The 26,671-nt window shown below is 44.9% G+C and overlaps 1 protein-coding gene across 8 annotated transcripts in view; it reads right to left on the reverse strand.

The window, feature by feature from the left end:
• Positions 1 to 1,294: 1,294 nt before the first annotated feature.
• eps8a (EGFR pathway substrate 8a, signaling adaptor) overlaps positions 1,295 to 26,671 on the reverse strand; it is a 38,741-nt gene continuing 13,364 nt past the window's right edge. The window contains exons 2-22 of one of the 8 annotated variants that reach the window (XM_067428577.1): positions 23,766 to 23,821; positions 21,381 to 21,445; positions 18,895 to 18,962; positions 18,229 to 18,390; positions 17,980 to 18,129; positions 15,961 to 16,043; positions 15,713 to 15,873; positions 15,560 to 15,633; positions 14,640 to 14,766; positions 14,467 to 14,555; positions 13,858 to 13,932; positions 13,489 to 13,637; positions 12,306 to 12,474; positions 11,858 to 11,991; positions 9,917 to 10,028; positions 9,704 to 9,844; positions 7,707 to 7,917; positions 7,269 to 7,449; positions 6,761 to 6,893; positions 4,646 to 4,697; positions 1,295 to 2,472 (exon numbers count right to left, since the gene is read on the reverse strand). In XM_067428577.1, the coding sequence (XP_067284678.1) occupies positions 4,686 to 4,697; positions 6,761 to 6,893; positions 7,269 to 7,449; positions 7,707 to 7,917; positions 9,704 to 9,844; positions 9,917 to 10,028; positions 11,858 to 11,991; positions 12,306 to 12,474; positions 13,489 to 13,637; positions 13,858 to 13,932; positions 14,467 to 14,555; positions 14,640 to 14,766; positions 15,560 to 15,633; positions 15,713 to 15,873; positions 15,961 to 16,043; positions 17,980 to 18,129; positions 18,229 to 18,390; positions 18,895 to 18,962; positions 21,381 to 21,445; positions 23,766 to 23,797 (2,328 nt within the window). In that variant the 5' untranslated portion in view covers positions 23,798 to 23,821 and the 3' untranslated portion in view covers positions 1,295 to 2,472; positions 4,646 to 4,685. The remainder of the gene's footprint in view (positions 2,473 to 4,645; positions 4,698 to 6,760; positions 6,894 to 7,268; positions 7,450 to 7,706; positions 7,918 to 9,703; positions 9,845 to 9,916; positions 10,029 to 11,857; positions 11,992 to 12,305; positions 12,475 to 13,488; positions 13,638 to 13,857; positions 13,933 to 14,466; positions 14,556 to 14,639; positions 14,767 to 15,559; positions 15,634 to 15,712; positions 15,874 to 15,960; positions 16,044 to 17,979; positions 18,130 to 18,228; positions 18,391 to 18,894; positions 18,963 to 21,380; positions 21,446 to 23,765; positions 23,822 to 26,671) is intronic. The other 7 variants (XM_067428578.1, XM_067428571.1, XM_067428576.1 and 4 more) reach the window with 7 other exon arrangements.

Genomic DNA, 26,671 nt, shown 5'->3' on the forward strand with positions numbered 1-26,671 from the left:
GATATTATTTCTTGTTTTCTGATTATAATCGGTTTGGGACGGAAACAAGAAACAAGATTTCAGTCAGAAATAAGGTTATTTTTCTCACCCCATTGGCAGATCATTTTGCCTGTTTAAGCAAAAACTCTCTTCATTGGGATTTAATTTTCAACAAAGCAAGAAAAAATATCAAATGTCGTTTTACTGATGTAGTAAATGCATCTTGATTTAAGAATTGTTAGATATTTAGACTAGAAACGACAAAGTTACAAAGTAAGAAGAACATTTTTTGCATTGTGTGAATCTCTGGTTTTGTCCCAAAAAAGCAGGTTGAGTGTGGAAGTGCCAGTGGCTCAGTGGTATGAGCATGACCTCTCCAGTCGAGAGGTTCCCGGTTCGAAACCGGCCTGGTCACTGAAGCGTGGTTGTGTTGAGGATCTGAGATGGGCTGTGGCAGGAGCTCCGGATCCAGACAGGAGGATGAGAGAAGGAAGGACACGAAGGGGGGAGGTAATATCCAATACTCCTCCCCCTGGGGATTTCTGGGACCATAACCAGCAGCGGTTATCTATTGCCGCAAGATGTCGACTTATATAAAAAAATATCCATTCTCCAGACTAAGTCGACAATTATCCAGCTGTTTTTTGGATAACCAGCTGCTCTCCTGTGGTCTCAACCCAGACTCCTCCTCGTTTCTCCATCGGCTCCCCAGCATCTCTCCATCGGCTCCCCAGCATCTCTCCATCCACCGCTCCTTCATTTCTTGGAGATCTGACCGGGATTCGAACCGGCAACCTCTGAACCATGAGGCAGCGCTCATACCAGTGAGCCACAGATCTCTTGTCTTTACCATTGCTGGAACTTATATTTCACCTTTAACCGCACGTGATCATTGGTTTCACAATAAAGCGTTTAAAGTTGAGGATCATTCCAACAGGCGAAGGCAAGATTTGAACCCACGTCTCTAACGCAGCCTCACACACAGAGAACATGTGTTTGACCACTAGACCATCACAGCTCAGTAAACTTCGGCAGATATAACACCCATTAGTCGGATTTGAACACAGGACACTGTGATTAAAACACAACTCTTTATCTCCGGAGTCACTGATGAATGTTTTGAGCTCGAGTAAATCAAGACGTACCGACGCAAATGTGGGATTCGAACCAAAGCTTTCGTGCATCTGTGAAGTTCTAATCCTTCTCTCCATCTCATTGCTCATTTATAGTGGAGCCTGACTGAAGGCGTGGGAGTGAGGGTGTGTGTTAACAATCCTGTAAACAATCACACATGATCATGAACGACACACACAGGTCACATGATTCCATTTATTCTGCATACACACTTTATATTTACATGAATGTGCGGCTTTTGTGTTCAAACAGAAACCTTGAATCCACAGAGCGATTTGGCCAAGCATCAGTCATGATAAATCATCATGTTTCTGAAGGTTTGATGGCATCATCATCATCATCATCATCATCATCAGAACGAGACTGCAGGTTTATTAATCTGTCAAAAGTCTGTGTGAAACTCAAATAAATCATCTGACATGTTCATTACATTTATAAAGCTTCTCTTTTGGCAGTACAATTCAGTACAAAACAATCATGTACAGAAATATCATTTTGCTAGTAAATAATAATAATAATAAAAAATTCTACAGGTTTGACAGTCTTACCCATAATTCTCACTGTACATTCAAAGCGCACTGCACAAAATGCTTTCCTTACTTAGTATGTGTGTCTTGTTTCTAGTCCAAACATCTACAAATTCTTACATTAAGAAACATTTACAGGACAAGTAAAAGTAATTGTCTTGTTTTCTGTTTGAATTAAGATTATTTTTCTCACCCCATTGGCAGATTATTTATCTTATTTTAAGCAAAAACTCTCTTCATTTTGAGTTATTTTCCCCAAAACAAGACAATTACTTTTGCTTGCCTAGTAAATGTTTCTTAATGTAAGAATTTGTAGATGTTTGGACTCGAAACAAGACAAAAATACTGAGTAAGAAGAGCATTTTTTGCAGTGTGGCGGATGAATAATCTGTCTGAACTTCTAGACGTCAGTAGTGAATAATCGTGGGAATATTGATGCTTTCATTCACGACGTTACGCTTTTCTCTCCGAGTGCAGATATGATTATAAATATGTTTCCAGGATGAAGGCAGAGCTGGATGGCACTAGACTACATGTTCTGATGGGACGCCGTTTCTCTAAATAAAGCACATTTCCTCATCACGCGTGTTCGTCCGCGTCCGAGCCGGTTCCGTTATCGGACGGGTCCAAGAGTTCTTGACGACGGCGCATTATGGCTGCGAACTGAGCGCGCTCCGCGGCGTCCTGCAAAAGGTCAAAGGTGACAGAGGTGAGAGAGGGGTCAGAGGTTGCTCCCCTCGTCGAAGGACTCCACTCCGGAATCGCTCGCCACGGCGGCCATTTTCTCCTGCCGCCTCCTCATGACCTCCTGCAGCTCCGAGCCGGAGCGTCTCTGCAAACGGACACACACACCGCAGTGAGACACTCGCACACATCACAACACACACTCATGTAAACAAGATCATACCTCAAAACACCTGCAGCGTGATGGAGAGAACGAGAGAGAGAGAGAGAGGAAGGGAGGAAGTGAGTGAGTGAATGAGGATGAAGGTGAGCGTAACATCAGTCTCAGACGCTCTAAACTAAGAGGCCCGAGTCTATTCCTGAAACTACCACAGACTGCAATATATTGTCGGCTCAGATCCGGTCCAGATCTGGAGTATGTGGATTCAGTGTGAATCAGATCTGGAGTATGTGGATTCAGTGTGAATCAGATCTGGTGTATGTGGATTCAGTGTGAATCAGATCTGGTGTATGTGGATTCAGTGTGAATCAGATCTGGTGTATGTGGATTCAGTGTGAATCAGATCTGGTGTATGTGGATTCAGTGTGAATCAGATCTGGAGTATGTGGATTCAGTGTGAATCAGATCTGGAGTATGTGGATTCAGTGTGAATCAGATCTGGAGTATGTGGATTCAGTGTGAATCAGATCTGGAGTATGTGGATTCAGTGTGAATCAGATCTGGTGTATGTGGATTCAGTGTGAATCAGATCTGGTGTATGTGGATTCAGTGTGAATCAGATCTGGTGTATGTGGATTCAGTGTGAATCAGATCTGGAGTATGTGGATTCAGTGTGAATCAGATCTGGAGTATGTGGATTCAGTGTGAATCAGATCTGGAGTATGTGGATTCAGTGTGAATCAGATCTGGAGTATGTGGATTCAGTGTGAATCAGATCTGGAGTATGTGGATTCAGTGTGAATCAGATCTGGTGTATGTGGATTCAGTGTGAATCAGATCTGGTGTATGTGGATTCAGTGTGAATCAGATCTGGTGTATGTGGATTCAGTGTGAATCAGATCTGGAGTATGTGGATTCAGTGTGAATCAGATCTGGAGTATGTGGATTCAGTGTGAATCAGATCTGGAGTATGTGGATTCAGTGTGAATCAGATCTGGAGTATGTGGATTCAGTGTGAATCAGATCTGGAGTATGTGGATTCAGTGTGAATCAGATCTGGAGTATGTGGATTCAGTGTGAATCAGATCTGGAGTATGTGGATTCAGTGTGAATCAGATCTGGAGTATGTGGATTCAGTGTGAATCAGATCTGGAGTATGTGGATTCAGTGTGAATCAGATCTGGAGTATGTGGATTCAGTGTGAATCAGATCTGGAGTATGTGGATTCAGTGTGAATCAGATCTGGAGTATGTGGATTCAGTGTGAATCAGATCTGGAGTATGTGGATTCAGTGTGAATCAGATCTGGAGTGTGTGGATTCAGTGTGAATCAGATCTGGAGTATGTGGGATCTGGGCCGACAGAAGCCTCTAGTCAACATTAGCATGTATTTAATTGAGATAAGATCCGGTATTGAGAAACATCTAAACGAGCTGTTAAACGGTTCAAATGTAAACGCCGTATTTATGAATAGTTTAGCGTTTCACCAGCTGGAATAAAACAGCCGACTGACTGAAGTACAGAAATTATGATTTAACTGAACTGACACTTTGAACGTTACATTGTATCATTCTTCAAACGTTAAGGGAACGTTACATTGTATCATTCTTCAAACGTTAAGGGAACGTTTCATTGTGTCATTCTTCAAACGTTAAGAGAACGTTACATTGTGTCATTCTTCAAACGTTAAGGGAACGTTTCATTGTGTCATTCTTCAAACGTTAAGAGAACGTTACATTGTATCATTCTTCAAACGTTAAGGGAACGTTTCATTGTGTCATTCTTCAAACGTTAAGAGAACGTTACATTGTATCATTCTTCAAACGTTAAGGGAACGTTTCATTGTGTCATTCTTCAAACGTTAAGAGAACGTTACATTGTGTCATTCTTCAAACGTTAAGAGAACGTTACATTGTATCATTCTTCAAACGTTAAGGGAACGTTTCATTTAAATATTCTCTGAATGTTCTGAAACAAGTAGAAACATTAAAAAAAAAAACATTAGACGAACGTCCAACTAAAATGTTTCATAAAAAAAAACATTCCCTCAACGCTCTGAGAACATTAGACCGGAAAACTTTGAACAAACGTAACTACTGAACGTCCTAGCTTTAGGAGTTTCGCTGTTAGCGGCTGATGATGAGCACGATGAGCTGAAGTACCTTCAGAGGAACGGCCGTTACAGTGAAGATCATGAGAGGGTCAGAAGAAAACCTGCAGACAGTAAAACAGCACAGAAAACCACAGGACACTCGCCAGAGTTGAGCAAACACCAGCTGTGACATGCTCCTCTGCGGAGGCGTCATGAGTGTGTGTGTGTGAGAGATGAGAGTGTGATGACAGAAACATCAGCAGAAGAGCTTGAGGTTCACAGGAATGAGGAGAGGAATAAAGGAGAGGAATGAGGAGAGGAATGAGGAGAGGAATGAGGAGAGGAATGAGGAGAGGAATGAGGAGAGGAATGAGGAGAGGAATGAGGAGAGGAATGAGGAGAGGAATAAAGGAGAGGAATGAGGAGAGGAATGAGGAGAGGAATGAGGAGAGGAATAAAGGAGAGGAATGAGGAGAGGAATGAGGAGAGGAATGAGGAGAGGAATGAGGAGAGGAATGAGGAGAGGAATGAGGAGAGGAATGAGGAGAGGAATGAGGAGAGGAATAAAGGAGAGGAATGAGGAGAGGAATGAGGAGAGGAATGAGGAGAGGAATGAGGAGAGGAATGAGGAGAGGAATAAAGGAGAGGAATGAGGAGAGGAATGAGGAGAGGAATGAGGAGAGGAATAAAGGAGAGGAATGAGGAGAGGAATGAGGAGAGGAATGAGGAGAGGAATAAAGGAGAGGAATGAGGAGAGGAATGAGGAGAGGAATGAGGAGAGGAATAAAGGAGAGGAATGAGGAGAGGAATGAGGAGAGGAATGAGGAGAGGAATAAAGGAGAGGAATGAGGAGAGGAATAAAGGAGAGGAATGAGGAGAGGAATGAGGAGAGGAATGAGGAGAGGAATAAAGGAGAGGAATGAGGAGAGGAATAAAGGAGAGGAATGAGGAGAGGAATGAGGAGAGGAATAAAGGAGAGGAATAAAGGAGAGGAATGAGGAGAGGAATAAAGGAGAGGAATGAGGAGAGGAATGAGGAGAGGAATAAAGGAGAGGAATGAGGAGAGGAATAAAGGAGAGGAATGAGGAGAGGAATGAGGAGAGGAATGAGGAGAGGAATAAAGGAGAGGAATGAGGAGAGGAATGAGGAGAGGAATGAGGAGAGGAATAAAGGAGAGGAATGAGGAGAGGAATGAGGAGAGGAATGAGGAGAGGAATAAAGGAGAGGAATGAGGAGAGGAATAAAGGAGAGGAATGAGGAGAGGAATGAGGAGAGGAATAAAGGAGAGGAATAAAGGAGAGGAATGAGGAGAGGAATAAAGGAGAGGAATGAGGAGAGGAATGAGGAGAGGAATAAAGGAGAGGAATGAGGAGAGGAATGAGGAGAGGAATAAAGGAGAGGAATGAGGAGAGGAATGAGGAGAGGAATAAAGGAGAGGAATGAGGAGAGGAATGAGGAGAGGAATGAGGAGAGGAATAAAGGAGAGGAATGAGGAGAGGAATGAGGAGAGGAATGAGGAGAGGAATAAAGGAGAGGAATGAGGAGAGGAATAAAGGAGAGGAATGAGGAGAGGAATAAAGGAGAGGAATGAGGAGAGGAATGAGGAGAGGAATGAGGAGAGGAATGAGGAGAGGAATAAAGGAGAGGAATGAGGAGAGGAATGAGGAGAGGAATGAGGAGAGGAATAAAGGAGAGGAATGAGGAGAGGAATAAAGGAGAGGAATGAGGAGAGGAATAAAGGAGAGGAATGAGGAGAGGAATGAGGAGAGGAATAAAGGAGAGGAATGAGGAGAGGAATAAAGGAGAGGAATAAAGGAGAGGAATGAGGAGAGGAATAAAGGAGAGGAATGAGGAGAGGAATGAGGAGAGGAATAAAGGAGAGGAATGAGGAGAGGAATAAAGGAGAGGAATAAAGGAGAGGAATGAGGAGAGGAATAAAGGAGAGGAATGAGGAGAGGAATGAGGAGAGGAATAAAGGAGAGGAATGAGGAGAGGAATGAGGAGAGGAATAAAGGAGAGGAATGAGGAGAGGAATAAAGGAGAGGAATGAGGAGAGGAATAAAGGAGAGGAATAAAGGAGAGGAATGAGGAGAGGAATAAAGGAGAGGAATAAAGGAGAGGAATAAAGGAGAGGAATGAGGAGAGGAATAAAGGAGAGGAATAAAGGAGAGGAATGGAGGCCCACCTCGAGCGCAGCCTTCTGGACGCTGAGCTGACTGAAGACTCGAGCTCCATCATCAGGACAGACCGTCTTCAGCTCGTCTTTATTCAGAGAGAACAGCTGAGCTCCGGTCAGAACACCCAGACTGTTGATCGTCCTGCGCACACACACACACACACACACACACACACACACACACACACACACACACAGAGCGGATTCATTGAAATGCTGACGCGATGAGCACACTGCAAGAAATATTTTTCTAACTCAGTATTGTCTTGTTTCTAGTCTAAATATCTAAAAATTCACATTAAGAAGTATTTACTAGACAAGCAAAAGTAATTGTCTTGTTTTAGGAAAAATAACTCTAAATGAAGAGAGTTTCTGCTTAAAATAATATAAATAATCTGCCAATGGGGTGAGAAAAATAATCTGGTTTTCTGTTAGAAACAAGACAAAAATACTGAGTAAGAAAAGCATTTTTTGCAGTACATGTTTGACTTGCACACACACACTCACACACACTCACACAGCGCTGAAGCCTTTGACCTCCAGCCAGGCCTTGACCTCCTCCGCTGTGGAGTCGTATGTGATGTTGGCGGCCGGAAGGCTGGAGCGCGCCGGAGCCGGAAGCTTCTTCTGAGCGCTGCGGCCTAAAGTCAGCCGGTGCATCAGCTCATCCTGGACCTCCTCCATATTAGACTTCCGTCCTGAGGAGAGAGAGAGAGAGAGAGAGAGAGTGTGTGTGAGAGAGAGAGAGAGAGACAGACAGAGAGAGAGAGAGTGTGTGTGAGTGACAGAGAGTGAGTGAGTGTGTGTGAGTGAGAGAGAGTGAGTGAGTGTGTTAGAGTCAGTGAGTGTGTGAGAGTGAGTGTGTGTGAGAGTGAGAGTGTGTGAGAGTGAGAGAGTATGTGTCAGAGAGAGAGAGAGTGTGTGTGTGTGTGTGTGTGTGTGTGTGTGTACGTACGGGTGGCTGGTGCAGGTCTCTCTCTCTGATGATCTCTCATCGTCACGCTGTCGCCGGCGTTGGAGGCGTGTTGTTGTTGGTTGCGATCAGTGGGCGGAGCCACCAGAGGGGGTGTGGCTACGGGAGGCAGGGGGGCGGGAGGAGGAGGGGGCGTCGGTGTGGGCGGGGCTTCCGTCACCGTCGGCTTGGGCACAAAATCTGATCGCTGCTTCTGTACAAGAGCCACACAAATATCACACTCAGGAAACACACACACACACACACACACACTCCCTCACTGACATCAAGACCCCATGAAACCAGAGCCCATGCACTTCCTGTCCAGACCGGACACCCGGGGGCGGGGCTACCCTCCATGATCACATGATGATGATTCTGCATTTGACTGATCATTATTCTGATCATCACTGATGAGCTCAAACATCTGATTTCATGAGGCCTTTAACACACAGATCAACAGTGCTTCATCTATAACACTGATTATATAACGTTCATCTACACACACATCATACACACTGAGCGTCCTGAGGACCAAAAAACATCATTTATTACGAGTGTTTAAAATCCTCCAGTTACCTCGTTCAACTCGCCCAGTAATTGCTTGAGAGAAAAAAAAGAGCGACATGAAAATGAAATTCAACACAACAAACACTCACAGCAAATAAAACACACACACACACACACAAACACACACACACACACACACACACACACAAACACACACACACACACACATACAAACATACACACGCACACACACAAACACAGCAAATAAAACACACACACACAAACACACACACACAAACACACACACACACAAACATACACACGCACACACACAAACACAGCAAATAAAACACACACACACACACACACACACACACACACAAACATACACACGCACACACACAAACAAACACAGCAAATAAAACACACACACACACGGTAAATAAAACACACACACAAACACTCACAGCAAATAAAACACACACACAGACACTCACAGCAAATAAAACACACACACACACACAAACACACACACACACAAACACTCACAGCAAATAAAACACACACACACACACACACACACAAACACTCACAGCAAATAAAACACACACACACACTCACAATCACTGACAAGAAATAAAACACACACACAGCAAAAAAAAACCACAGCAAATAAAACAAACACACACACACAGCCAATAAACACACACACATACATACACACAGCAAATAACACACATACATATACACACATTCACACAGGAAATAAAACACACACACAGCAAATACACCCCCCCCCCCCCCCCCCACACACACACACACACACACACGCTTACTGCCCAGCCAATCAGGACCAGAGACAGGTGTTATGCTAATTAACTACAGTGAGTGAGGGCGGGGCTAAGATACGCTGCTTGGCCAATCAGGAACAGAGGCGGAAATTATGCTAATTAACTAGTGTGTGAGGGGGCGGTGCTAAGAGACACTGCTCAGCCAATCACGACCAGAGGCGGGCATTATGCTAATTGGTAACATGTGAGACTGAATTACTGAGGACTCGTTTCTGTTCTTTTAGGAGAACTTCCTGTGCTCTTCTCAGAGCTTTAACATTCACACACCGCACCGACGGGATGGAGAAGCAGAACCAGCTCTAACAGGACGGTAGTCCCCAAAATATGGTTAGGTAGGTACAAACACACACACATGGGGAGATTAACTAAACTAATGCAGGAAATCCAACAACCTGAACACACACACACACACACACACACACACACACTTGTTTACCTTAAACAATTCAAATTCCTTTTTTGGCATCATTAGCTTCAGGATGAACAGATGAACACAAACAATGATTGTATGATGTGTGATTAGAAAGGGCTGAAGGCTCATTCATACTTCTGCGATATTTTATATTTCGGATCGCCAGTGTCACGTGATCAGCAGTTTGACACGCGATCCGAATCATGGATCGTGAGTTTGGGCCGCACCTGTATAGTGTGGCTGTAGATGGGCTCTCCGCGGCCCGTCATGTCCACCGCCCTGCTGAGCTCCAGGATGTTGTTTGGCACGTATCCGGCAGCGCCCGAACCGTTCCGCACCCTCCACCACTGCTTCCTGTCATCCAGAACCTGCCGACCAATCAGATCAAAGCATCACCACACCTGCACAGGTGCACGGCTCGCTCGCGTCACATGACGTACCTCCACCACCTCGTCTTTCATCACAGACAGCTCCGTGTTGTTTCTGGCCACAAAGTCATATTTGGATTTGGCAAAGTGTTTCAGCTCCGTCCTGCTGTGAGCCTCCAGATTCCTGGAGAGAAAATACCCATGATCCTCCACAAATGACACGCACTTACACTGAGAACAAACAAGCTTCTTATTTTACAGCACAAATATCTAAACATTCTATTAGGAGATTTAAATATCGGTTGTTTTGATCTATTAGGAGATTTAAATATCGGTTGTTATGATCTATTAGGAGATTTAAATATCGGTTGTTTTGATCTATTAGGAGATTTAAATATCGGTTGTTTTGATCTATTAGGAGATTTAAATATTGGTTGTTTTGTTCTATTAAGAGATTTAAATATCGGTTGTTATGATCTATTAGGAGATTTAAATATTGGTTGTTTTGTTCTATTAAGAGATTTAAATATCGGTTGTTATGATCTATTAGGAGATTTAAATATCGGTTGTTTTGATCTATTAGGAGATTTAAATATCGGTTGTTTTGATCTATTAGGAGATTTAAATATCGGTTGTTTTGATCTATTAGGAGATTTAAATATCGGTTGTTTTGATCTATTAGGAGATTTAAATATCGGTTGTTTTGTTCTATTAAGAGATTTAAATATCGGTTGTTATGGTCTATTAGGAGATTTAAATATCGGTTGTTTTGATCTATTAGGAGATTTAAATATCGGTTGTTTTGATCTATTAGGAGATTTAAATATCGGCTGTTTTGATCTATTAGGAGATTTAAATATCGGTTGTTTTGATCTATTAGGAGATTTAAATATCGGTTGTTTTGTTCTATTAGGAGATTTAAATATCGGTTGTTTTGATCTATTAGGAGATTTAAATATCGGTTGTTTTGTTCTATTAGGAGATTTAAATATCGGTTGTTTTGATCTATTAGGAGATTTAAATATCGGTTGTTTTGTTCTATTAGGAGATTTAAATATCGGTTGTTTTGTTCTATTAGGAGATTTAAATATCGGTTGTTTTGATCTATTAGGAGATTTAAATATCGGTTGTTTTGATCTATTAGGAGATTTAAATATCGGTTGTTTTGTTCTATTAGGAGATTTAAATATCGGTTGTTTTGATCTATTAGGAGATTTAAATATCGGTTGTTTTGTTCTATTAGGAGATTTAAATATCGGTTGTTTTGATCTATTAGGAGATTTAAATATCGGTTGTTTTGATCTATTAGGAGATTTAAATATCGGTTGTTTTGATCTATTAGGAGATTTAAATATCGGTTGTTTTGATCTATTAGGAGATTTAAATATCGGTTGTTTTGTTCTATTAGGAGATTTAAATATCAGTTGTTTTGTTCTATTAGGAGATTTAAATATCGGTTGTTTTGATCTATTAGGAGATTTAAGTATCGGTTGTTTTGATCTATTAGGAGATTTAAATATCGGTTGTTTTGATCTATTAGGAGATTTAAATATCAGTTGTTTTGTTCTATTAGGAGATTTAAGTATCGGTTGTTTTGATCTATTAGGAGATTTAAATATCAGTTGTTTTGATATATTAAACCCCCCCCCCCCCCCCCCCCCCCCCCCCCCCCGAAAACAAGCAAAAATATCTCATGTAATTTTACGGATCTAGTAAATGCATCTTGATTTAAGAAATTTTAGGTATTTGGACTGGAAACAAGAAAAAAATACTAAATAAGAAGAGGATTTTTTGCAGTGTATTCACTCTTTAAATGCTGAATCTACGGATGAATGGTGTTTTTGACCGCCGCTGCCATGGAGGAGCGTCTCAGAGCTGGAGAATGAGATGGGAAGAGAGTCTTTACTCCATCTGAAGATAGTTATAAGAGACTGAGAGTTTATTAGAAAGCCCCAGAACAGAAGCGCATGCGGTGAGCCGGTTCTCCAGGGCGTGCGGTGCGGTGGGCTTTACCTATCTACATGACGACTGACGGCCTGTTTAAAAGCAGCCACGGCCATGTGTGGCTCCAGCCGGTGCAAAGGCTTGAAAGAAGAGTTACTGAAGCCGTACCCGTCCGCGGAGCTGAAGTCCTGGACCAGCGGCTGCTGTCGGAGAAAAAACACTTTCACTTTAACAAATCAAACAAACCACACACTCTAAGAAATACTCTTCTTACTCAGTATTTTTGTCTTGTTTCCAGTCTAAATATCTAACAATTCTTAAATCAAGATGCATTTACTAGATCAGTAAAACTACATAAGATAATTGTTCCCATTTTGTTGAAAATAAAATCAAAATGAGTTTTTGCTTAAAATTTACCAATGGGGTGAGAAATTATCTGGAAACAATAAAAAATTTTATATAAAAAGAGCATTTTTTGCAGTGCACACTGAGGTTTAAAGCAGTAAGTGCAGCTCACGTCTCTCAGCGGTCCGTCTCTCGGCCTCTGGAGCTCGGTCTGAGCCGCTCCGAGCCGCTCTGCCAGCTGAGCCACGTCCTGCTCGCGCGACACCAGAACCGGCGGCTGCCAGCCATCCCGGAAACACAGCGTGTGCGGCGGGAACGGGTGATCCTTCGGCCACTCCAACCTCAAAACAAGACCAGTCACACTTATTCACAATCCTTTCAAAGCAGTGCTACAGAAAGACATTTATAATGTTCTCTATCATATATATATATATATATCAGCTTTAAATATCGGTTGTTTTGTTCTATTAGGAGATTTAAATATCGGTTGTTTTGATCTATTAGGAGATTTAAATATCGGTTGTTTTGATCTATTAGGAGATTTAAATATCGGTTGTTTTGATCTATTAGGAGATTTAAATATCGGTTGTTTTGATCTATTAGGAGATTTAAATATCGGTTGTTTTGATCTATTAGGAGATTTAAATATCGGCTGTTTTGATCTATTAGGAGATGTAAATATCGGTTGTTTTGTTCTATTAGGAGATTTAAATATCGGTTGTTTTGATCTATTAGGAGATTTAAATATCGGTTGTTTTGATCTATTAGGAGATTTAAATATCGGTTGTTTTGATCTATTAGGAGATTTAAATATCGGTTGTTTTGATCTATTAGGAGATTTAAATATCGGTTGTTTTGATCTATTAGGAGATTTAAATATCGGTTGTTTTGATCTATTAGGAGATTTAAATATCGGTTGTTTTGATCTATTAGGAGATTTAAATATCGGTTGTTTTGATCTATTAAGAGATTTAAATATCGGTTGTTTTGATCTATTAGGAGATTTAAATATCGGTTGTTTTGATCTATTACGAGATTTAAATATCGGTTGTTTTGATCTATTAAAAGATTTAAATATCAGTTGTTTTGATCTATTAGGAGATTTAAATATCAGTTGTTTTGTTCTATTAAGAGATTTAAATATCGGTTGTTTTAATCTATTAGGAGATTTAAATATCGGTTGATCTATTAATATTAAGGTGATAGTCAGTTTTGTTCCAAGTAAGATTAATTCTCCAAAAGCACCAGTGAAGAAAGGATTGTTTGTCTTAGCGTGTCAGAATGACACAGCAGACTGACCCAAATGGCGTTGTTTACAGAGGAGGAGCCTGTTGTTGTTTATTTGACTCCAGTACCTGCACTTGGTCCATCCGTCGCCCAGTGTGACCCACAGCTGCCTCTCCTCCGCCGAGCCTGCCGCGTGCAGGAAGTCGATGCCGTCTCTGGTGAGCAGAGGAACGATGACGCTTTTAGCCAGATCGACCCCTCCAGACGTCTGGATGACCTGAGACACACACAGAACCGTCACACACACACAGAAACATCACACAGAACCGTCACACACACACACACACACACACATGTACACACACACAGGGGTGTCTCACACACACACACAGGAGCGTCAGCGGAATGGGACACACACACACAGAAGCGTCAGCGCGACGGGACACATGTCCACACACACACACACACACACACACACACTCCATCAGGAGACGTACCAATCTGAGCGGATTAAACAGGAAGTGGACCAGATCCACAGCACTGGGGTTCTGAATGTGGTTCTTCAACTTCCCCTGCAACGACAAACAATCACAGACAACAAATGAGATTCCCCTGCTAAAAATAAGTGTGTGTGTGAGTTAGTGTGTGAGTTAGTGTGTGAGTGAGTGTGAGTGTGAGAGTGAGTGAGTGAGTGAGTGAGTGAGTGAGTGAGTGAGTGAGTGTGAGAGTGAGTGAGTGTGAGAGTGAGTGAGTGTGTGTTTGAGTGTGTGTGTGAGTGTGTGAGTGAGTGTGTGAGTGAGTGTGTGAGTGAGTGTGTGAGTGAGTGTGTGTGTGAGTGTGTGTGTGAGTGTGTGTGTGAGTGAGTGTGTGAGTGCGTAAGTGAGTGTGTGAGTGCGTAAGTGAGTGTGTGAGAGTGAGTGAGTGTGTGAGTGAGTGAGTGTGTGTGTGAGTGAGTGAGTGTGTGAGTGCGTAAGTGAGTGTGTGAGAGTGAGTGTGTGAGTGAGTGAGTGAGTGAGTGTGTGTTTGAGTTTGTGTTTGAGTGTGTGTTTGAGTGTGTGTGTGAGTGTGTGAGTGCGTAAGTGAGAGTGAATTAGTTCTCTACTCACCAGCAGGTTGAAGGCATGTTTGAACTTCTGGAAACAGTCGACAAACTCGTCCTGAGATGGAGGTTTAGCTCTCAGCGTCAGAACTCCCTCTGATCAGGGACACACACACACTCATGACACACTCGTGACGGAGAGGAGGATCTGCACGTGTAAACTGATGAAGAATCGCTCACCTCCAGGGCCTTTCTTCTTGCTCTTCTTGGTTTTCTTGCGTTTGGAGAGGTCATTAAAGGCCTCGGCAGCTTTCTGGAGTTTGGTGACGAAGTGTTCGATGTCGTCCAGAATGTGATTGAGGATTTGCTGTAACACACGTCAATATTTTACTCTCTGCACATCTCCCACACACACACACACACACACACACTGCCCCTAAACCTACCCATCACACACACACACACACACACACACACACACACTGCCCCTAAACCTACCCATCACACACACACACACACACACACACACACACACACACACACACACTGCCCCTAAACCTACCCATCACACACACACACACTGCCCCTAAACCTACCCATCACACACACACACACACACACACACACACACACACACACACACACACACACACACACACACACACACACACACACACACACACACACACTGCCCCTAAACCTACCCATCACACACACACACACTGCCCCTAAACCTACCCATCACACACACACACTGCCCCTAAACCTACCCATCACACACACACACACACACACACACACTGCCCCTAAACCTACCCATCACACACACACACACACACTGCCCCTAAACCTACCCATCACAGGAAACATTCTGGATTTTTACTTTCTCAAAAAAACTTTTTTAGTTATTTTTCCCAAAACAAGACAATTACTTTTGCTTGTCTAGTAAATGCTTCTTGTTTAAGAATTTTTAGATGTTTGGACTAGAAACAAGATAAAATAAGAAAAGCATTTTTTGCAGTGTATTTCACCTTCTCTTTGTACTACTTATGTCATACCCATGTCATTATACACATGTGTGTCCTGATATTTCACAAAAACGTACATGCACGCACGCACGCTCGCATGCACGCACGCACACACACAGGGAGGTCACTCACCACATCTCTGTCCACCTGCGCCGCGCTCATCTCAGCAGACCCGTCCAGCTCTGTGTAGAGTCTCTGCGGATCACCTGACACACACACACACACACACAGTGAGTGAGACTGACTCTGGAACGGAACACACTCCGCGCTTCACGATCCACTCACAGTCCTGCAGCTCATTGGTCCAGGCAGACCAGCTGGCCACTCGGCTCTTGGCGTCCCTTTGATTGACAGCTCCTGGGGGCTGGGGGGCGGGGCCTCCTGGAGGCTGGGGGGCGGGGCCTCCGGGGGGCGGAGGGATGGTCCCATCGCTCTTCAGGATCATCCTGATGGACACAGAGATGCAGATGCTGCGTTACTGTGGCAACAGCCATCCTCACCATCACCTTCATCATCATAACTCACGGTCTTACTTCAGCACCTCCGGCCTCTTCTTGAGCTTCCCGCCCTTGTGGTCGCTGACCGCGCTCTCGATGTCCATGTGGATTAGATTGGCCTGAGGGAGTCACAGCACACGGTCACGTGTGTGTTAGGCATTCTTTTAGTTAAGCATGTGTTGGTGTGTTTTAGGTGTGTGTTAGGCATGTGTTGCTGTGTGTTAGGCATGTGTTGGTGTGTGTTGGTGTGTGTTAGGCATGTGTTGGTGTGTGTTAGGCATGTGTTGGTGTGTGTTCGGCATGTGTTGGTGTGTGTTCGGAGTGTGTTAGGCATGTGTTGGTGTGTGTTAGGCATGTGTTGGTGTGTGTTCGGCATGTGTTGGTGTGTGTTCGGAGTGTGTTAGGCATGTGTTGGTGTGTGTTAGGCATGTGTTGGTGTGTGTAAGGCATGTGTTGGTGTGTGTTAGGTGTGTGTTGGTGTGTGTTAGGCATGTGTTAGGCATGTGTTGGTGTGTGTTCGGCGTGTTTTAGGCATGTGTTAGGCATTTGTTGGTGTGTTAGGCATGTGTTGGTGTGTGTTAGGCATGTGTTGGTGTGTGTTAGGCGTGTGTTGGTGTATGTTAGGCATGTGTTAGGCATGTGTTGGTGTGTGTTAGGCGTGTGTTGGTGTGAGTTAGGTGTGTGTTAGTTGTATGTTGGGCGTGTGCTAGGCATGTGTTGGTGTGTGTTAGGCGTGTGTTAGACATGTGTTGGTGTGAGTTAGGTGTGTGTTAGTTGTGTGTTGGGCGTGTGTTGGTGTGTGTTAGGCGTGTGTTAGGCAAGGCATGTGTTAGGCATGTGTTGGTGTGTGTTAGGCATGTGTTCGGCGTGTGTTAGGCATGTGTTGGTGTGGGTTAGGCATGTGTTGGTGTGTGTTCGGCGTGTGTTAGGCATGTGTTGGTGTGTGTTCGCCGTGTGTTAGGCATGTGTTGGTGTGTGTTGGGCGTGTGTTAGGCATGTGTTGGTGTGTGTTAGGCGTGTGTTGGTGTGTGTTAGGCGTGTGTTAGGCATGTGTTGGTGTGTGTTAGGCGTGTGTTAGGCATGTGTTGGTGTGTGTTAGGCATGTGTTGGTGTGTGTTCGGAGTGTGTTAGGCATGTGTTGGTGTGTGTTAGGCATGTGTTGGTGTGTGTAAGGCATGTGTTGGTGTGTGTTAGGCGTGTGTTGGTGTGTGTTAGGCATGTGTTAGGCATGTGTTGGTGTGTGTTCGGCGTGTTTTAGGCATGTGTTAGGCATTTGTTGGTGTGTTAGGCATTTGTTGGTGTGTTAGGCATGTGTTGGTGTGTGTTAGGCATGTGTTGGTGTGTGTTAGGCATGTGTTGGTGTATGTTAGGCATGTGTTAGGCATGTGTTGGTGTGTGTTAGGCGTGTGTTAGTTGTATGTTGGGCGTGTGCTAGGCATGTGTTGGTGTGTGTTAGGCGTGTGTTAGACATGTGTTGGTGTGAGTTAGGTGTGTGTTAGTTGTGTGTTGGGCGTGTGTTGGCGTGTGTTAGGCGTGTGTTAGGCGTGTGTTAGGTGTGTGTTAGGCGTGTGTTAGGCAAGGCATGTGTTAGGCATGTGTTGGTGTGTTAGGCATGTGTTAGTTGTGTGTTAGTTATGTGGTGGGCGTGTGTTAGGTGTGTGTTAGGTGTGTGTTAGTTGTGTGGTGGGCGTGTGTTAGTTGTGTGTTAGGCGTGTGTTAGGCGTACATTAGGCATGTGCTAGGCATGTGTTAGGTGTGTGTTAGGTGTGTGTTAGGCATGTTGGGCGTGTGTTAGGCGTGTGAGGCGTGTGTTAGGCATGTTAGGCATGTGTTAGGCGTGTGTTAGGCGTACGTTAGGCGTGTTAGGCATGTGCTAGGCATGTGTTAGATGTGTGTTAGCCGTGTATTAGGCGTGTTGGGCGTGTGTTAGGCGTGCAAGGTGTTTGTTAGGCGTGTTTTAGGCCAGTTGAATGTGTTAGGCGTGTTGGCCGTGTGTTAGGCGTGTTGGCCGTGTTAGGCTTGTGTTAGGCGACTTGGGCGTGTAAGGCGTGTTACCTTTATGTCGTCGCACTGGAACAGGTGCAGGTCTGGTTTTGCCTGACCGGACTCCTTACACACCAGTGCCAGGATGGAGTCGTAGCTGCAGGCATTGATCACGGCCTGACAGTGCTGGACGGAGCCTAGAGGGAAGTTCTCCAGCTCGTTCTGAAACACACACACACACACACTATAAACTCACACACTCACACACACTATAAACTCACACTCACACACACACACACACACACACACACGCTCTCGTACCTTGCTGTCGTTGTCGTGGAGACTGACGGCTCTCCCGTCCACCTGCAGGATCATGTCTTGAGTCCAAACCTTCCCTTTGGCGTCCAGCAGACGCAGCTTCCGGATGCCGTCCTCGATGGTCAGCATCGCCTCCTTACGGTCCATCACAAACGTGGTCAGATGCTGCGGAGAAACACACACTCTCTTACACATACACTCTTTTACACACACACTCTCTTACACACACACTCTCTTACACACACACACACACACACACTCACTCACTCTCTCTTACACACACTTTTACACACACACACTCTTATACACATCGCGTCTCAAAAAGGGTTTAGAGGACAGGTAACCCTCAGTAATATCACACTCTCACACAAACACACTCATACACTAACTCACACTCTCTCACACACTCTTACACACTCACCCTCACACTCACTCACTCACTCACACACTCTTACACACTCACTCTCACACTCACACACTCACTCACTCACTCTCACACTCACTCACTCACTCTCACACTCACTCTCACACTCACACACTCACTCACTCACTCTTACACACTCACTCACTCACTCTCACACTCACTCACTCACTCTCACACTCACTCACACTCACTCTCACACTCACTCTCACACTCACTCTCACACTCACTCACTCTCACACACTCACCTCCACATGATACTGGGACGTGTCCGTCAGGCTGTTGATGCTGTTTCTGGTGTAGTTCTTCCTTTGCTCTGAGGAAACAGCAGAACGCATTACATCACATGATCTGATGCCGTGTGGACACGTGAACACACACACACACGCGTGAGGACCAGATTCAGCTGGGAAACTACAGCTGTGTGTCACACGGGATTGACACTGTAAATGTGTGTGAAGGGAGAGCTTAAGGAAACTGGAGACATCTATGAAAGGTCACACACACACACACACACAGCTTCTACCTTTCTTTTTGTGTTTGGAGGAAGTGTGCAGGAAATACATTCCATCTGTTCCTGAGAGCGATGTGTGGAGAAAACACACACACACACACACACACACACACACAGTGACTTTGGAAGCTCATTTTGTCTATCATGATGTTCTCAGAACATTAGCACAAACACTCTGTTCACTGAAGGGTTTTTATCTCAAATGTTTCAGTCGGACATGTTTTAAATGTTACAACTTGTTCCAGAGAACATTCTAAAGTAACATCCCATAATGACTGAAGAATGGCACAATGTAACGTTCCCTTAACGTTCACACAACCAACAAATAACACTCTAAAACTATATTTGTAATACAATTACTGGAATATGTTTTACAAAAAATAGCATTTCAGTATGTCTGTCAAAACAGTTATTTTCAGGTTTTAGGTCTAAACTACATTTCCAGGAACAGAAATAGTGATGAAATATCACTGTGTAGTCTTCACTTTATAAATATAGATTACGGTTAATCAGTAATAAGGGTTAATAAGTAATAAGGACGGTTAAAGAGCCGTAAGTGATTTATCTTCTGCCTTTTGTCTTCTCGTCTTTTGTGTGACCTGGACTCATTGGCAAACCGTAGAGCTGTGGCAACGTTTCTGCAAACCACATACGTACCAACAGGTGCATATCGCGACAGTTTCACAGTGAAATGAACACTAGAGGCAGTAGAACAGCAGCATTTTTTATCGTTTTGTTTTTTACCATAGTCCATGATTTGTAAACGAATACATTTTGGAGTTTGCGTCACTTAACCAGCTCCATATGTTCGGATTTTCTGACCTTTTAAGCTCGATAGCTCAGCTGGAACAGATTTGTATTGGCGATGCTGAAAGCTCAGGAACGAATCCCCTAAAAAACGAGTCATGATAAAACGACACACGCTAAAAGGACACGGATACAATCTTATTTGTGTCACATTTGCTTTTAACACTATCAGGTTGGTTTAGGGTTTAGTGTGAGTGTGCGTTAAAAAACCAACGTAACAAAACATGCCAGATTCACCACAACTGTTCCGGAAGCTTTTAGCGCCACCCAGTGGACATTTCACTGTGAAACTATCGCGATACGCACCTTTTGATACGTATTTTGTGGTTCGCAAAAAAGTTTTTCCAAGGGGTAGAGGGCGCTATTACACACCTCCTGAACAAGTCCCGAATCTCCAGATCAAAACACAGGCAAAGAAGAAGCAGAACCAGCAGATGCATAAGTAAGACAACGCGATTATTAACATTAAACAGCATATAAAAAAACCCAAACTGCCTGATGTTATTGCATGACGAGCTCTGGGAGCTTAGGTGTATTGATGGACTCGATCGACTCTATCTGCGTTTGATCATCGCTCGAAATCTGATCCAGACGAGTCAAAAAAACAAAACTGACCCACATACACTTAAGACATAACCGACTATGATCATTTCAACACATTTTGTGTGAATATTCGCGGTCTGTGAGATGCGCGGGCGCGTTCTTATCACCCTCTAAAAAATGCTGGGTTAAAAACAACCCAGCAATTGGGTTGTTTTAACCCAACGGTTGAGTTGTTTTAACCCCGCAATTGGGTTGCATTAACCCAGCGGTTGGGTTAAATGTTGCTTAAGACAACCCAATTGCTGGGTTAGTCTAGTTTTTAGTCCAGCATTTTTTAGAGTGCAGTGGCACTGATGCCGACAGGTTCATATATCGGCCGTTAAATCTAATTATATTAATAATATGAGCCTATAAGTGGTGCACAAAACGCATACACTCTTCTTTTTACACATACAGGGATGCGCAGCGACACACACACACACACACACACACACACACACACACACACACACACGTTTAAATAATAAAATAAAAGTGTTCAGTCTCTCCTCGTGTGAATAGTGAATCCGCTCATGGCTTTTAAAGGGAAAGGGAGATGACACTCTGATTGGTTTATTACGCCCCAAACACCCATGACTCATTAAGAGATTAGGGACGACCCTTTTAGACCATGAGCCTGAGCGCAGACCGCTTGTCCCGTCGCTAAATTAGCAGAAGTGGATTCGGACACGACTGAAGAGCTCCTGAGCTCAGATCAGTACAATAGTTCCTCCTGTCACACACTGATCAACACAATCCCATAATCCCAGCCTGTAGCGTCGCCATGGTGATGAACAGTTCCCTCAGCAGACAGCAGGGGGAGACACGTACCGTACAGAGCTTTACCACTGGGCATTATGGCAGGAACGACATCTGGAGACTGAGAGCTGTGACCGCTGAGAGAGAGAGAGAGAGAGAGAGAGAGAGAGAGAGAGAGATTATTGCACTCATCCACTCACACACTTTCTCTGCTCTACTTCTAGTATTCTAAGTGAATTAATAATCATTGTGAAGCACATTCTGTCCTCAGCCATTAAAATGTGTGTGTGTGTGTGTGTGGGCTTTGTGGGGATGGCAATCTCTGATATCCTTGTCCTTGTGGGGACATTTTTTAGTCCCCATGAGGAAAACATCTTATAAATCACACAGGATTTTTTTAGAAAGTAAAAATGCAGAATGCTTCATGTGATGGGTAGGTTTAGGGGCAGTGTGTGTGTGTGTGTGTGTGTGTGATGGGTAGGTTTAGGGGCAGTGTGTGTGTGTGTGTGTGTGTGTGTGTGTGTGTGTGATGGGTAGGTTTAGGGGCAGTGTGTGTGTGTGTGTGTGTGTGATGGGTAGGTTTAGGGGCAGTGTGTGTGTGTGTGTGTGTGATGGGTAGGTTTAGGGGCAGTGTGTGTGTGTGTGTGTGTGTGTGTGTGTGATGGGTAGGTTTAGGGGCAGTGTGTGTGTGTGTGTGTGTGTGATGGGTAGGTTTAGGGGCAGTGTGTGTGTGTGTGTGTGTGATGGGTAGGTTTAGGGGCAGTGTGTGTGTGTGTGTGTGTGTGTGTGTGTGTGTGATGGGTAGGTTTAGGGGCAGTGTGTGTGTGTGTGTGTGTGTGTGTGATGGGTAGGTTTAGGGGCAGTGTGTGTGTGTGTGTGTGTGTGTGATGGGTAGGTTTAAGGCAGTGTGTGTGTGTGTGAGAGGAGTTAATGAGTAAAGTGGACACTTGATCTGTTTCATTGTGTAAGTCACACTAATTGTGCGACAGATCAATAATGAATGTGTCCAATAGATCTGAATCAGAGGAAACATCAATAAAACATCACAGCGTTGTGTCAAGGTTCTCTTAACGTTAGGAATAAACGTTCTTTGTCCGAACATTTCTTCAGAGTTATCTGGTCTTCAATAACGTTCTTAGAACTTTAGAACCAACACATTATTTATACATCGTTCATCTAATGTTTTTAAGATATTCAGAGAACATTCTAAAGTAGCATCCCATAATGACTGAAGAATGCTCTACACACACACGAGCTCTCCATTGTTAACCCGTGGGGTTTAATCTGGAGTCGGCCCACCCTCTCTAACAGCTCCAGCTCTTCTGGGAAGGCTTTCCTCAAGGTTTAGGAGTGTGTTTATGGGGATTTCTGCCCATTCTTCTAGAAGCTCATTTGTGAGGTCAGGCACTGATGTCGGACGAGAAGGCCTGGCTCTCAGTCTCCGCTCTAATTCATCCCAAAGCTGTTCTATCGGGTTGAGCTCAGGACTCTGTGCAGGCCAGTCAAGTTCCTCCACACCAAACTCCTCATCCATGTCTTTATGGAGCGCCGCTTTGTGCACTGGAGCGCAGTCATGCTGGGACAGGAAGGGTCCGTCCACAAACTGATCCCACAAAATCAGGAGCGTGAAATTGTCCAAAATGTCTTGGTGAAGCATTAAGAGTTCCTTTCACTGGAACTAAGAGGCCAACCCCTGAAAAACAACCCCACCCCATAATCCCCCCTCCACCAAACTTGGCACAATGCAGTCAGGCGAGTCCCGTTCTCCTGGCGACCGCCAAACCCAGACTCGTCCATGTGATTGTCCGACTGAAGCGTGATTGGTCGCTCAGAGAACACGTCTCACTGCTCTAGAGTCCAGTGGCGGCTGCTTTACTCCACTGCATCCCACGCTTTGCATTGCTCTTGGTGATGTAAGGCTTGGATGAGCTGCTCGGCCATGGAAACCCATTCCATGAAGCTCTCTCCGCTGTTCTTGAGCTCATCTGAAGGCCACAGAAGTCTGGAGGTCTGGAGCTGTTGACTCTGCAGAAAGTTGGAGACTTCTGCGCACTGTGACCCTCAGCATGCGCTGACCCCGCTCTGGGATTGAACACTTCGTGGCTGAGTTGCTGTTGTTCCCAATGGCTTCCTCTTTGTTATAATCCCACTAACAGTTGAGCGTGGAATATTTAGTAGTGAGGAAATGTCAGGAATGGCCTTATTGCACAGGTGTCAGCCTATCACGGCCCCACGCTTGAGTTCACTGAGCTCCTGAGAGCGACCCATTCTTTCACTAATGTGTGTAGAAGCGTCTGCAGGCCGAGAGCTGGAGTTATACACCTGTGGCCATGAAGAGATCCAACACCTGAACTCAGGGATCTGGACGAGCAGCCCAATACTTCTGGCAGTATAGTGCATTAGTGGCTGGACACATGCATTAAATGTTGTTCTAGTTGAGATGATTTGATGACCTACTTCATCTGAGAGACGGCGCTGTATCCGTTCATATCTGGACTCACACACAGATCCTCCTGAAACACAACAAACACAGCATCAGTCACACGGCAGCTTCACACACACACACATACACACACACACACACACACACATCATCATCATCATCACCATCATCATCACAGAACACACACTCTCGTGATCAGGTCTCGTCTGATGGAGGAGTGTGTGACGCTGGTTAATGATCAGCCAGTCAGTGAGTCTATCATTAGCCCAGCGTGGGTCGTTAGGGTTAATCTGACTGACTGAGTAACGAGTCCGACTATCACTCACACACACACACACACACACACACACACACACACGGTTAAAGTGGTCAGGAGTCACTAAGACGAACACGTGAAGCTCCACATCTTATTTACACTCATACACACTCAAACACAGTCACACACACTCAAACACACTCATACACACTCATACACACTCATACACACTCATACACACTCATACACACTCAAACACAGTCATACACACTCAAACCCGCTCATTCACACTCATACACACTTAAACACAGTCACACACTCATGCAGTGAGGAAAATAAGTATTTGAACACTCTGCTATTTTGCAAGTTCTTCCACTTGGAAATCATGGAGGGTCTGAAATTGTCATCGTAGGTGCATGGCTACTGTGAGAGACATAATCTAAAAAAAATCCTGTCCACTCCATACAACCAGCAATAATCCAACGACTAACATGGCCAAGACCAAAGAGCTGTCCAAAGACACGAGAGACACGATCATACACCTCCACAAGGCTGGAGAGGGCTACGGGGAACATGCCAAGCAGCTCTGTGAAAAAAGGTCCACTGTTGGAGCAATCATTAGAAAATGGAAGAAGCTAAACATGGCTGTCAGTCTCCCTCGGACTGGGGCTCCATGCCAGATCTCACCTCGTGGGTCTCAATGATTCTAAGGTGAGAAATCAGCCCAGAGCTACACGGAGGAGCTGGCCAATGACCTGAGAAGAGCTGGGACCATCGTTTCCAAGGTTACTGTTGGTAATACACTAAGACATGGCCATGGTTTGAAATCCTGCATGGCACAGAAGGTTCCCCTTAAACCAGCACATGTCCAGGCCCGTCTTAAGTTTGCCAATGACCATTTGGATGATCCAGAGGAGTCATGGGAGAAAGTCATGAGGTCAGATGAGACCAAAATAGAACTTTTTGGTCATAATTCCACTAAACGTGTTTGGAGGAAGAAGAATGATGAGTACCATCCCAAGAACACCATCCCTACTGTGAAGCATGGGGGCGGCAGCATCATGCTGTGGGGGTGTTTTTCTGCACATGGGACGGGGCGACTGCACTGTATTAAGGAGAGGATGACCGGGGCCATGTATTGAAAGATTTTGGGGAACAACCTCCTTTCCTCAGTTAGAGCATTGAAGATGGGTCGAGGCTGGGTCTTCCAACATGACAATGACCCGAAGCACAGCCAGGATAACCAAGGAGTGGCTCTGTCAGAAGCATATGAAGGTTCTGGCGTGGCCTAGCCGGTCTCCAGACCTAAACCCAATAGAGAATCTTTGGAGGAGCTCAAACTCTGTGTTTCTCAGCGACAGGCCAGAAACCTGACGGATCTAGAGAAGATCTGTGTGGAGGAGTGGGCCAGAATCCCTCCTGCAGTGCAAACCTGCTGAAGAACTACAGCAAACGCTTCACCTCAAACAGGCTACTGGACCAAATATTAACACTGATGTTCTCGGGTGTTCAAATACTTATTAGCAGCTGCATCACAAATAAATAGTTATAAAATCATGCATTGAGTTTTCTGGATATTTTTTTTTAGATTATGTCTCTCACAGTGGACACGCACATACGATGATAATTTAAGGCCCAGTCATGCACACTCCTGCACACTCCTGCACACTCACGCACGCTCACGCACACTCACACTCCTGCACACTCACGCACTCTCATGCACACTCACGCACACTCCTGCACACTCACGCACTCATGCACACTCCCGCACACTCCTGCACACTCACGCACTCCTGCACACTCCTGCACACTCACGCACACTCACGCACACTCACGCACTCATGCACACTCATTTGTACTCCTGCACACTCACGCACACTCACTCGTACTCCTGCACACTCATGCACACTCTTGCACACTCACTCGTACTCCTGCACACTCACGCACACTCCTGCACACTCACTCGTACTCTTGCACACTCACGCACACTCACTCGTACTCCTGCACACTCACTCGTACTCCTGCACACTCACTCGTACTCCTGCACACTCACTCGTACTCCTGCACACTCACTCGTACTCCTGCACACTCACGCACACTCCTGCACACTCACTCGTACTCCTGCACACTCATGCACACTCACGCACACTCCTGCACACTCACTCGTACTCCTGCACACTCACTCGTACTCCTGCACACTCATGCACACTCCTGCACACTCACTCGTACTCCTGCACACTCACTCGTACTCCTGCACACTCCTGCACACTCCTGCAGACTCCTGCACACTCAGGCACACTCCTGCACACTCACGCACTCTCACACACACTCACGCACTCATGCACACTCCTGCACACTCCTGCACACTCACGCACTCATGCACACTCCTGCACACTCACGCACTCATGCACACTCACGCACTCTCACGCACACTCACGCACACTCACGCACACTCCTGCACACTCCTGCACACTCCTGCACACTCCTGCACACTCACGCACTCTCACACACACTCACGCACACTCCTGCACACTCACGCACACTCCTGCACACTCACGCACTCTCACGCACACTCACGCACACTCCTGCACACTCACGCACACTCCTGCACACTCCTGCACACTCCTGCACACTCACACACTCTCACGCACACTCACGCACACT

Source organism: Pseudorasbora parva, chromosome 20, assembly GCF_024679245.1.
Source record: "Pseudorasbora parva isolate DD20220531a chromosome 20, ASM2467924v1, whole genome shotgun sequence".
Lineage (NCBI taxonomy): Eukaryota > Metazoa > Chordata > Actinopteri > Cypriniformes > Gobionidae > Pseudorasbora > Pseudorasbora parva.